Below are 12585 nucleotides of genomic sequence, written 5' to 3'. Positions count from 1 at the left end.
ATTGACTAGTCACTCTCTTTCTTTTACCCCCCATCATTTTTTGCGTCAGTCATTTCTGTCCTCTTCCTCTTCTAAAATGTGACCTAAATACTACTGCTTCAGTTCCCTGTTGCCTTTTTGTTCCATGATCTCTTTATTCAAATATTAGTTATAATTTCTCTGTTTAGCTTAGCCTTTACTTCATTCAACTGAGTGACAACAACCTGCTTTTTGCAAATTGTCTGCTTGCAAAAAAAATAGCATCAGTGACATTAATGCATTGTAGCAACCACAAATCACAGCCACAGTATTATAGAAGCTTTGGAAAACTCACAGCTTTGTCATATTTTTCATACAAAAGCTCGACCAGAAGGCCTCCTGTCCTAAAGCCGTTGGTAGGATTGACAGAGTAACCCACTACAGCCAAATTTGACCCACATTTGGACCATATTTAATTTTGATTCCTGTTCATATCTGTGAAAGTGTTTGTATGTATGTTGTCTGATTCCATGAATGTAAACATTATTGGATCCCGGTGAGTAAAGGGAGCACAAAGACATGTGGTGGAAAATCTTTTATATAATGAGGTCGACTTTAGACGATCTGAGTCTGCCAAGTCCCGGGAGAGCCAGTGTGGGCTGAAGGCATACAGGCCAGGGTTAACCCAGGCCAGTGCCTGAAGAAATCCTCCAAAATAAACAGGAGAGGGTGGAGAGATAGCACTACAGATGGATGCCAACTGCCTGGCACTGTTCACTGCCTGCATTTGTTCCTCTCTTTCTCTAATGAGGTTCCTCTGATTCTTCATCCTCTCTTTATGTGCACAGGGACGTCAATTTGTCTGACCTACTGTACTATCTATCTGTCTGTCTGCCCTCTGCTATCTTTGCTATTCCACTGGCTGATGTGTCAGCCTTCCCATGCTTCTCGCTGACTAGCCTTGATACTTTTTATTAACTGCTTGTGTCCAGCTGTCTGCCCTGCCTTCATATCTTTCTTTTCCCATCCTCCATAAGTCTCATCTGTTTCTCCAGCAGAGTCACTTCTTCCATGCAGCTGTTGTTTGGTATGAACACTGTCTGCCACACCTCAGTCAAAACAGAACAGAGCTGTATCCTCACTTGTGCTGGGAGGTCAACGTTGCTTTGAACCTAAACACGAAGTTGGCCAATGTGTCCTTGATTGATTCCGGTGTTATTGGAAAAATATTAGTGAAAAGGAAAACTGAATCACTCAAGAGTTGTGGGAAAGCCCAGCGCAACAATGCACTTTGTTCTCTGCAATGCTCTGTGTGTCTGTGCGTGTGTGTGTGTGTGTGTGAGAGAGAGAGAGAGACACTGAGAGAGGGAGAGAGACAGTAAACAAAGATTATATCCAAGTATTTGTTTGTCTCTGCGATGCGTCATACATAATGTAACTTTCACTTTGGATGCATTTGTAGATTTAATAATGATCAAAATATGTTGTTGTAGATAGATGGATACAATTTGCAAGTACAAACAAATACTTCAATTGTATATCCCAATCCATACACACACTCTTAACAGAGGAAGCACAGCCACAGAGACACTCAAACACCCTAAGAAAAGCGTGCTATGCTGTGTTAGTGGACTATTCAGTGTTTCCTTCTTTTGTTTTTTTTCTGTGTGTGTGTCTGTGTGTGTGTGTAAACAGGATGCAATGCAGAAAACCCTTCAGCCTTGCTGCCCAGTGTTGAGTCTAGGCATACACCAATACTACTCACTTTTTAGCAGTTCAGTAAACAAGGTGTGAAATACTTCCTCAGGGCAGAGGGATCCAGCTCTTAATTGGCCATTTGAAAAGAGCTGTTGTTGAATCTCCACTGCCTACCAATCAGTCCAAGTGACCTTGAGCAAGGCACTAAAGCCCTTACTTACCCCTGCACTATGAGAAAATGTATATCTAAGGAACTATGAGAGTTGTTTGGAAATATTCTTTTGTAAAAATGCATAATTAAGACTGCAGCACAGGCCGTGTTGTTCAACCACATGTACCTTAGCTCAAGATCAAGAGTGCACTGGTAGGCATGTGTGAGTTTATGTGTTTGTGTTAGAGTGTGGATACCCGACCTGGGTATCCCAGCTCCTGACAGGTCCCAACGGGGTTTGGACAAATATTTAGAAATTATGTTTAGGTTCGGGTTGGGTTCGGGTGGTCATGTCAGTGTTACTGCAGTGAAAAATGATGGACCTACTGTATGTTCTGGGCAACTTCCTGTGTAATGCTGGAGTTTATGTGAGGAAGCTGAAGGCAACACATAACATAACCTTGGAATAGAGGAAGAGCAAAAATCTCAGGCTTGCGTCGGGTCTGGACAAAAATATGCAGCCCAATCCGCACTCTAGCTTGTGTTAGTTACCTCTCTGACAGCTGCCTGATCTGGGGTATGCCCATGTACTTGTGAAAATGCTCAAGCACATTGACCACTCCCTGCAGCAGGTTGGCCACTTCACCGTACTGCCTCTTTCTGGTCATGGCCCTGGAACACACACAATACACATTTTATTTATTTTATTGTGGTCCATATCCACTGCTTCAAAAAGTGCTCAAAGACAATTAACTGGTTAATGTCCCACATGTCTGTAACCATGATTTAGCCTTCTGACTTAGTATGGGTTCCCATCAGAGTTTTCTCTCCTGTGTGTCCTTACACAGTCGCTACCACAAATTTAAAGCTGTGTAAATAAATGAATAAAATACTGCAATGTGAGGTGACTATGAACTGCTCTTTTCTAAAAAAATGTACAGAGGGATATAGACAGTACAGATTAAAATGATTTGAACTTGCAGGGACTGCAAATTATGCTAGTTTTTGTTTTCATCAATCAAGGTTAAAGTGAACGGGAGCGTTCTGTTCGGAGAGATGCTTTGATGGTTTTGCTTTTAAATCAGAATGCGGCATCAGTAAAGCTGCTTTTACCCCCAGGCAGCATATTTCGTCGACATTACAGTTTGTAATGCAACAAAACTATCATCCAGCTGCTGATTTGTGAGTTACATTACAATCTGATACAGCACCTGCCTTGTATTCCCAACACCGCATGTTTCGCCTGCATCCTACAGTCATGGCTGAATCAAACAGCTTATCTTTGAACTGCAGGGCTCTAAATAAAATACTTTCTTCTGTTTTGTTCAAAGGCAGCTTAGCGGGGAAAGTGACAGTGCTTTAGTGTGATATGCGAGTGTACCCACTCTAAAGAGTCGACACCCCCTGCCAGCATGTGCAGGTGGTTGAGGGTAGTGATGGACGTAGTGAGGTGGCGCTTGGCATGGTCCAGCTGCTTTATGTCCCTCGTAATCTCCTTGACCTGTCCAAGAAGAGGAACGAGGTTTTGAGATGGCGGAGAAAAGTACGGAGAAAGTGAACGGAGGAAGAGGGAAATAGAAAAGGAAGAGGGCAGGAAGGAGGGGAAAGTAGAAATGTCAAGAGAGGTAAACAAACATAGGAGAGTTAAATGGATGGACAGATGGAGTGACATGAGGTAGAGGTAGAGGTAGAGAAAGAGAGACAGAGAAAAATGAAAACCGAGAGGAGGAAACAGACATAAAGACACACCCTCTGGTTGGAGAAATAATTGCTTAAACATGCCTCTTGAGGGAGGGGAGTGTTTGCTACTGTTCCTCTCATTCTCTTTACCCACCCAGCCCACTGGTCTTCCTGTCAACCTCGCTGACACACACATGCGCGCGCGCACACACACACACACACACACATAGTCACTGAGCACTGAGAACACACACACATATGGAAGGTGCATTACCACCGCCTAAAACAATACTCTCCCTGCTGTCCTCTTGTGCAAAAAAAGGAGATAGGGGTTGTATCTGTATTGTGCAAATCTCTGCTATGCTTCAGACTTGCCAGCTTGGAGTGTGAGTGTGTGTGAGTGTGTGTGTGTGTGTGTGTGCATACCATTTGTTCAGACTTCTCAGCCTTGTCCTTGATGTCTTTGATTTTGCCAAAGAGCTGCTGGATGGCTATCTGGGCCTCCTCCAGTGCCTGCCCAAGATCAAACAGAGCAATAAGGAGAGATAAAGTGAAAAAGAGAGAGAATCATCAGTCAGAAACACAAGTTCACATTCGGTATTACTATCCGTCTTAGGTGATCTGAAGTGGACAATCGAAACAGATTGCTGTTCACACATGACCTTATCACTAGTCAGTGTGTCTCCAGTGATCAACCTCAGCTCCGTCAGAATTTTTCCTTTCCTTTCTTTTCTTACTTTGATTCCTCTTTTCCTTTCTTCCTCCTCACATCTCTGTTCTGTGCTTTCATTATCTCCCAGTCATTCCCCACCCATCCTATTTCTTATCTCTCGCTCATTAAGCAGCTACATCCGACTACTTCTGGATTAGTAACCAAAGATGCTACCACAAAAATGAACTTCAATCAAATTTATGTTTCACCGACAAAGGTCCACTCTATCAAAACCCCCTCCCTTCCACAAAGGAACCAGGCACTCTTCTGGGTCACATTAGCATTTACACTAGAGCCTGACCCAAAAATTTTCCAGGAGTGCTAAGGCCAAAGCACAGCTAAGTCTAGCCCCATACATTTTAGGAACATGGTAGGACTAGCGTTAGAGTAATGATGACACTGAGACTCAGGTTAAGAACTTATGTCGTATAATGACCATTTGATTGTAACATCTGTTAGACTCCATGCCGTTATCTGTTGTTGCGGCAGGAACACCCTGATGTGCAGGCATCATTTGCTGTTCACTGCACATCCTTTAATGTGTCTCCCCTGCTGAGAAATCTACTCGAGTGCAGTCATTATAGTAGCTGAAGTTGTTTGACACCTCTCCACTTTATCTCTGGATGCAGAGAGGCAATAACAGAGAAAGACGGGGAGGAAGAGAAATGGAAAAAACAACAACAAAAAAACAGAATGGTGTGATCAAAAGCTCAAAAGGTAGACAGAGATGAGAAACCTCTCCAACAGTTTACTCCTATATTCCGTTTGGAGCGAGTTTTCATCTTTGGCTTGGCTTGGGTCCATGAGAAAAATGATCCAGCTGATGTTCATTTGCAGCTCCAGAATGGGAGCCATGTCAAATTCAAACTAATTGGCTGCCTAATTGACAAGCTAGCCAGATATCTGATATTGGTTGCTCTTAAGTTGACACATGGGCCATAAGGTTAAGCTCTATATAAAGGCTGTCACTATAATGTCTACAGAAGATCATTAGCAGTTTTAACAGCCTATAAAGCCAGTCCAGATTAAATAACATTAGACAGTTTAATTATTAGATAGCTGAAGTGCTATTCTAATATTTCCCTATCATCTGACAAGGCAGCTGTTCTTTGATGGTCCTGAAGAGAGCTTTTGCTCTGCCATCTGATGCCAGCGTAATTGGCTTCACTTGGCCCAATACTGTGGCGGCAGTGCAGTTTGGGTCTCACACACAGTTTGGGTCTCACACACATGTACACACACACACACACACACACACACACACACACACACACACAGAATGCTAACAGCCGGCACCAGCTGCGCAAGGAATTCACCATTTTTACAAGCACCTCTTAGACACACAAGTGGACACTGAGTGAGCAAACACACACACACACACATACACACACACACACACACACACACACACACACACACACACACACACACACACACACACACACACATACACACAAAAGACATATGCACGTGCACTGTGCAGCTTGCACGGACTGCAGAGGATTCCTTTTCATTCTTAGGAGGCGTCAAAGCGCTTGACGCCTGGTGAAAGCTTGGAGAAAGTGTTGTGGAGCCAAAGTGGAGGTCAAGGGAGCCACATCTGACCAAGTCATGAGATCACAGGAAAATATTATTATTTTTATTATATTAAACCTTAAGTCTAACCATGCAGTTCTAGATTTGTGGCACTGGACAGCAGAGTCAGTCCTTGGGGACAGACAGGGAGAAGGACAGACCAAGTTTATCCGCTGTTCAGCAACACAAAGACAGGACTGAACAGACTTCATTCAACCTATCACAAGTAAAACACTTGATTCTTACTTAAATACAAGATTCTGTGCCTTTGTTTTTCGCTTAATGCAATTTCTTGGTTGTTAGATGACTGGATAAATGAACGGGATAAAGGAAAGCACATTATGTGAATAGCCTTTGATCTGAGAGGGGGGAGAGAGTGCCACTGAATCTTTAAAGAGCTGCCCTGGAAGTGATCTGAGGCAAACAAAGCACATGCAGCAGCGACTGGAACCTCCATGGCTGCAATTGTCGCTCAGGCAGGCTCAGCTGAGTCAGTCTGGCCTGCTTCCTACTGCTCATTTCCTGTATTTAGCCTTGAGGAGAGCAGAGAGAGACCACTGCCCAGCAGGCGCCTCCATGCCTGAGATGCTATCTGTTCTCATGCAAACACACACACACACACACACACACACACACACACACACACACACACACACACACACACACACACACACACGTACGCACACAAGTGCAGCACTAACAGAAATAGGATCTGTTCCACAGCATATATAGACTCTGTTAGGGAGTTGTAGTGTTTAGCAGGGAGCTTTCTTTGAAAGAAAAAACGGGCATGGGATGTCCTTGTAATCATACACTTCACCCCTCCTTCTTACTACAGTGCTCACACACTGTGGTGTAGCTCTCAATAGTCCAGGGCTTATTCAATGGTGTGTTAAGAACTTTGAAGGTTTCAGCCAAACACAATAAATCAAATCAAACAATCAGGATTAGTTCAAAACTCTGAAGCTCGCCCTTAAAAGCAGCATGCAAACATCAGTAGAGTAAGTCATATGTCATGTTTTGTAAAGGCAGGCGATTTCAACCTATAGCTAAAAGATGCATTGCCTCCTGTGTCCTAAATCTTCTCTGTACAGACATTGGTGACATAAAGTACTCTCCAAATTCAATAATATGAGAAAAACTGCAACATACTACTTCATAATTTGTTCCTATTGCATTCAAACTACCAGTATCCTCAAGCCAAATGCTAGTGTGACATTTTTTGTTTTCCTTGATCGGTTAATGTTTGATTTAATATTCGGTCCTGGAAACCAACACAACTTCTTGGCACCGCCAGTGTTTGCTGCTTATAAAATTTTCAGATTCACTATAATGAAAAAGCCTGAACCAGTACACATAATTCACACACGGATTGACAGAATCTGCAATCTGCAAATCTTTTGACTCAAATCCAAATGCAGTGAGCAGGAAAAAAGCTGTAAACAGTGATGAAAATAAGGGAATTAGAAGGAGGAAGAGAGAAAGAGACAGAGCAAGGGAGGCCCAAAGACAGAGCTCTGAGAGGATGAAAGCACTGAAACTAAAACAAGTCCTGAACAACCTTCCTGTGTTAACATTAAATATTTACACTAAATCGCTTCTTTAGGAAGAATCCCCCATAACACATTCTCCAGTATGTTCCCCTCAATACGAAAACAGCGCTGTGGACATTCATCTGTGTGCCAAAAGGATGCACACATGTAGTAAAAAAAAAAAAAAAAAAAAAAAAAAAAACATGCATAAGTTCAAAAATAAATGTTGACCATGGAAGTACAAAGCACAGGCTCAGGGAGTGTGCGCGTGTTCGCCTTTGTGTGTGTGTGTGTGTGTGTGTGTGTGTGTGTGTGTTACTGCACACAGCTGCTCACAATGGCAGTAAGCTTAACGGCAATCAAATTAAGGGGAATGGAAATGGCTGGCAGTAATTGATAACAAATGTTTGGTCTCGTTAATGAGTTTCTCCGGTTCAGACTTCCATACATGGATTCTAACCAAACGGCTTTTACATCCCTGATTTCAATTTAAAAAGAAGAAAATAAAAGATAGGTTGCTTGCCATACTACATTAATGGCAAAGTAAAGTCTTGCTGGCGCCATGCTACGGACCTCAGTTGACTGTAGACCTGGCTGTGCAGTCTGCAGGTGTGCACCACGTCTGATATCATATCCACGTTACCATGACAACGGGCTGGCCAGAGCAGAATACTCTGGCAGCTGCTTCATAGGAAACACAGTCAGCTGGCAGACCTCAACCACATACAGATATTTCTGTGTGTGTGTGTGTGTGTGTGTGTGCGCGCACACCCATGTCCATTTGCCAATACACTCAGATTGGCCTGAGACTCACTAAATCAGCCCTCATTTCCCAATTGGTAAGAAAGAAACCTTGATTTTTTTTTACGGTATAAAATTACAAATGTTAGTAACATTCCTTTGGATTGGCCAAAAACGTAGCCACGTGTGAGATTATCTGTCAGAATATCTGGTTAATGATAAAGGATTACACGATTACAACTGGATGCATTCTCTCATCATGGACACATAAGGATGCATCCGCTAAATCAGATGCGATGCTATGATGACAAATTATATGTTATGCAACGTCATGTTACTTTATAGTTTATGCAACACAAAACAAATAAGGGCTTTGGAGCATTAATTTCAAAGTCAACAAGAACTGAAACTGGTACTATGAAGAGGATCAAGAAGAATCCTGCCACAAAAGCAGAACTTAGCCTCATTACCAGCTGCTAAAATCAATTAGGAGAAACGGCGCATGTTCAAATAACTCAGTACATCAAAGATAAAACATACAACAACATGTCAGCAGCGACACTGCCTCTAACTCGCAACAAATACCAGCTGCATTAGCCCCCCAGGGTCTGGCCACAAAGCCAGCCACATCTCCACCCACACATCCCTGTAGTATTTTACCAACTGGCTGGCTGACTCCCTGCAGAATAAACAAATCCTTCTCTAGATCTTGTTTGCTTTCCTCTCCTTATGTCGTTCTCTCTCTGTCCCTCTCCACAAATGTTATCTTGGGTTTTAACTTGTGTATTGCATTTAGCTTAGTGAGTAAGTTCACTTAATAAATAAATGACTAAAGTGCTGATCTAGTTTTTTTTTTTTTTTTTTTTTAATTCAACTGCTCTCTTCATCCTGCGTCTCGGTCACTGTCTGGAAAGGAACACCTCTCCATCTTTCCGTCTGGAGAAAGGATTTTCCCTCTGGAAAAGCTGGAATGACTCTGTGGGGTTGGAAACACAAACTAAAATTATTGTGTGTAACTGTGTAATGTTATTGGTCTGGAGGGGATTTAGAACATTTCCGCAACCCAAACGGTAGCTGACTGGGAAAGACAGGACCACCAGACCAGACGCTCTGACGACGACGACACACACCTAATCATCTCGACCGGTTAGAATGTACGCAGCTTTCCCGTCAGGTGTCCCTTTAAACCACAATCCCTGACACAGTGAGGGCCTGGTCCAAATCAAAGGGGGGTGGGGACTCTGCTTCTCTGATGTGCTCCTGCGAAAAATGGCAAGACTCAAAAGCCTGGGTTTGAAAGGAATCTTAGTATTTACGTACGGGAATCTATTTCCCAGGCGTGTTTTCCGTAAAGAGAGGCAGTTTGAGCAGTACAGATGGATCTGAGTCATCCTGTCCTTTTCCATGGCAGTTGTGTGGAGAGAGGAAAGAGCAGACGAGGGGGAGGAACATATTTTTCTGGGTCGGGAGCGACCAGTGGCAGTTTTCTAACTTTAGGAGAGAGATGCTGTTTTGAACGCTGGGATTAATGAATAGGCCTGATGGTGTCTGTGTGGATGTGTGTGGGTGTCCATTTCACTCTGTGAAGGCACGCAAGCCCTGGATGATCTACCATCTACCATTTGTGTGAGGGAGTGAGAATGAGCATGTGAACAAACACTCATGTTTACTCTAACTTGGCCCACCACGCTCATCATATCATTTGAGGGCAATCCAAGAGATTATACAGCATTTTCCTCCTGTCAACCCAGCACTGTCCCATTATGACCTGCAGCTCAGCTCACCTGTCTGCCATCCTGGCCGACATTGGTCTGGCCTCTCACCACCGTCCTGATGTTGTCATCCAGACGCCTGCCAAACACGACACAGAGAAGCAATCCAGTCACATTGTGGATGAAAAAAACACCTGCTGTTCGCTCCTCTGGTAATCACGCTGACATAAAGATAAAGAATTGCTGACATCTGCTCACCGAATCTTCAGACGGATCTTGTTCACCACATCATCAATATTAGCCAAAGACTGAAGAGAAAAATAAGGGCAGGGAATTAGACAAAGTAATGAGATACCTGACTTATCAAAACTTGTGTCATTTATCCAGCATGCTTTGATTTAAATAGTCAAGATGGAGTGTCATCTGTTGCTATTGTCTGGCAGGCCTAAGAGGCCACCAGGGGGGGCTGCCTCCTGGATCAGTCACTTCAGTCTGTCTGTGAGCAGTTTGTGCTCAGAGGAACACAAAGCATGCTGGCTGACCCACAACGAGTCCTGCACCCCGAAGATGAACTCTTACCCTCTGGGTGACGCACAGCGACATCCACAATGAACACACTGAAGTCTCTTGTGCCAGTTTCCATAAACTTTTTAAACAAGAATAATTGTGGGGGATTTTAACTTTTTTTTTTTTTTTTTGAGAATTTTATATTTTTGCATTCCAATATGGTCTGGTTTTAATCACTGTTTTGGCTTTAATGGCTTGTTTGGTTGGTTTTAATTAATATGCTTGGTTTTAAACAACATGAAGAGTGCTGATATTTTAAGTGCATTTTTACTTATATTTCTGAACGTCTGCGTGACTGATGTTATGGTCAAGGTATGTCTCACGCACTCACGCACTCACACACACACACACACACACACACACACACACACACACACACACACATACATTTGTATTGGGATTGTACCTTCCTTCCAGTATTATTTGGGACATTTTTGCATTTAGTTTTCATGTCCTGTGCTATCTGTGATGATTTGTTTTGTTTTTACATAAAAAGAGCCTATGCATAGGAAGATACATGCTGTAATGTTTAACATAATACTTCTCTCCAAAACTTTAGTAGTGATGCAAACAAATTATTTCAGTTCTATCTATATCCAGTATGAGGGGCTTTCACAATCACTCACCTATTTGAATTATCACACATGTAAAGCCCAGTCACATGGACATCAACGCACAAGTGCACAAGCACAACCTAAAGGCTTACAGTGACCCCTTATGGAAACAGGGGACATCAACATTTTCTTGCTATAAGCAGCAACTATGCAGGTCAGCACTTGTTCTTTCTTTCTTTCTTTCTTTCTTTTTTTTTTTTTTTTTTTTTTGTAGATGGATAACAATTCTACACTGATAACACTAAAACACTGTCAAGTTAAGTCATCATGCCAAATACGCCTAAATACGCCCAAATACATGGGGAAGCTGTAGGAATTTGGCGTGACACTGGACTATAACATATGACAGCATGTTCCTTACACAATATCCTACATCACTAATGTGCAATTAAGATCATAAAATGACCTTGATAACGTGGAGCCTGGGAAATTTTAAACTAATGCAAGGAAACTCTTGTTGTTGTGTGCCTACACCTACATTTACACAAGCCGGTGTTAGGAGATGAGCATGGCAGGTGCATGCATGACACAAGTCAGTGAAATAAACGTACCTGCTCGGTGGGGAACAGGGTGTTGATATACTCCACTGCATTGAAATCTGCTCTGTCCAGGGGGTCCTGGCTGGGGAAAACCTTGGACACAAACAAAACACATCAAACTGCATCGTGATATGATACTGATGGGCTGCAGTTCATGTGGCTTTATTCAAGTATGATGTGAGACAGCCATTCAGCTCACATCCAGTCCAGGTGTGTTATGAATGGAGTGCTGTTATTTCCAAAGGGAATCTCAAATGAGCCACTACGACCATCGCCGAAGGGCAAATGGTAAAGACAGCTTCGTATGCTAGTGGGGAATTACAAATAAGGATACTTCACGGGTTTGAGGCTGCACGGCGAGCTGTTTACATTCTAGTGTAAGCTCAACCCTGTCGATATTGATTTCTGGTAATATGTTCTCAAGCTGTGTCACGTACACCAAGCTTGCAGGCTGCTTTGGCTAGCTAACAGCCATGTAGCCGACTGTCCGCTTAGCAGGACGGGCAACATGTCTCATAAACCAAACGAGGAGCGGCTCCAGATGTCTACCTGTTCAATGGCGAGCTGCACCTCCGGGGTAAGGTGCAAAATCGCCTCCAAATCCTCAGCAAATTCCAATTCTTCCTCCTCCATCATTGTCAAAACAAAACTGAGCAGCACTTCCTGGTCGGGAGGTTTCTGGGATACTGAGCGACGTCGCCGTGAGAGAGGCGATGCCTTCAAGTGCTGTCGGAAATTGTATGAGTGCGCATGAAATGACTCCGCACGAGTGTAATACCTCAGTTACCCACATGTAGCAGGTAGGAAGTCATGTCAACAACTGATATTAAAAGTTTTGTATTTACAGCGATAATGTTAATTTTAATGAATGTTTTTGTAACATATTTTGGCTTTGGTAAATTGTTCTGTCCATAATAAACCAGCTACCAAAATGCTTTTGTTGCAGGGTGCATTTTGTTCGTATTTGTGACTTAGATTACTTTTATTTTTGACTACTACTACTAGTACCAGGGGCAGACTTACCATAAGGCAAAACTAGGCGGTTGCCTAGGGCCCCAAGTTCCTGAGGGCCCCATAAAACTCCTCATACACTTATGGTTAATACA

At 43.0% G+C, this 12585-nt stretch overlaps 1 protein-coding gene across 1 annotated transcript in view; it reads right to left on the bottom strand.

Annotated features, from left to right (window-relative positions):
- vps53 (VPS53 subunit of GARP complex) overlaps positions 1-12154 on the bottom strand; it is a 32095-nt gene extending 19941 nt beyond the window's left edge. The window contains exons 1-7 of the mRNA XM_030067084.1: positions 12029-12154; positions 11492-11572; positions 10018-10067; positions 9832-9898; positions 3914-4000; positions 3193-3308; positions 2360-2479 (exon numbers count right to left, since the gene is read on the bottom strand). Coding sequence (XP_029922944.1) covers positions 2360-2479; positions 3193-3308; positions 3914-4000; positions 9832-9898; positions 10018-10067; positions 11492-11572; positions 12029-12115 — 608 coding nt within the window. The 5' untranslated portion in view covers positions 12116-12154. The remainder of the gene's footprint in view (positions 1-2359; positions 2480-3192; positions 3309-3913; positions 4001-9831; positions 9899-10017; positions 10068-11491; positions 11573-12028) is intronic.
- Positions 12155-12585: the final 431 nt, after the last annotated feature.

This window comes from Myripristis murdjan, chromosome 13 (assembly GCF_902150065.1).
Source record: "Myripristis murdjan chromosome 13, fMyrMur1.1, whole genome shotgun sequence".
In the NCBI taxonomy this organism is placed as follows: domain Eukaryota; kingdom Metazoa; phylum Chordata; class Actinopteri; order Holocentriformes; family Holocentridae; genus Myripristis; species Myripristis murdjan.
Note: the sequence above shows the minus strand (reverse complement) of the source record. Positions and strands in the feature narration are given on the sequence as shown.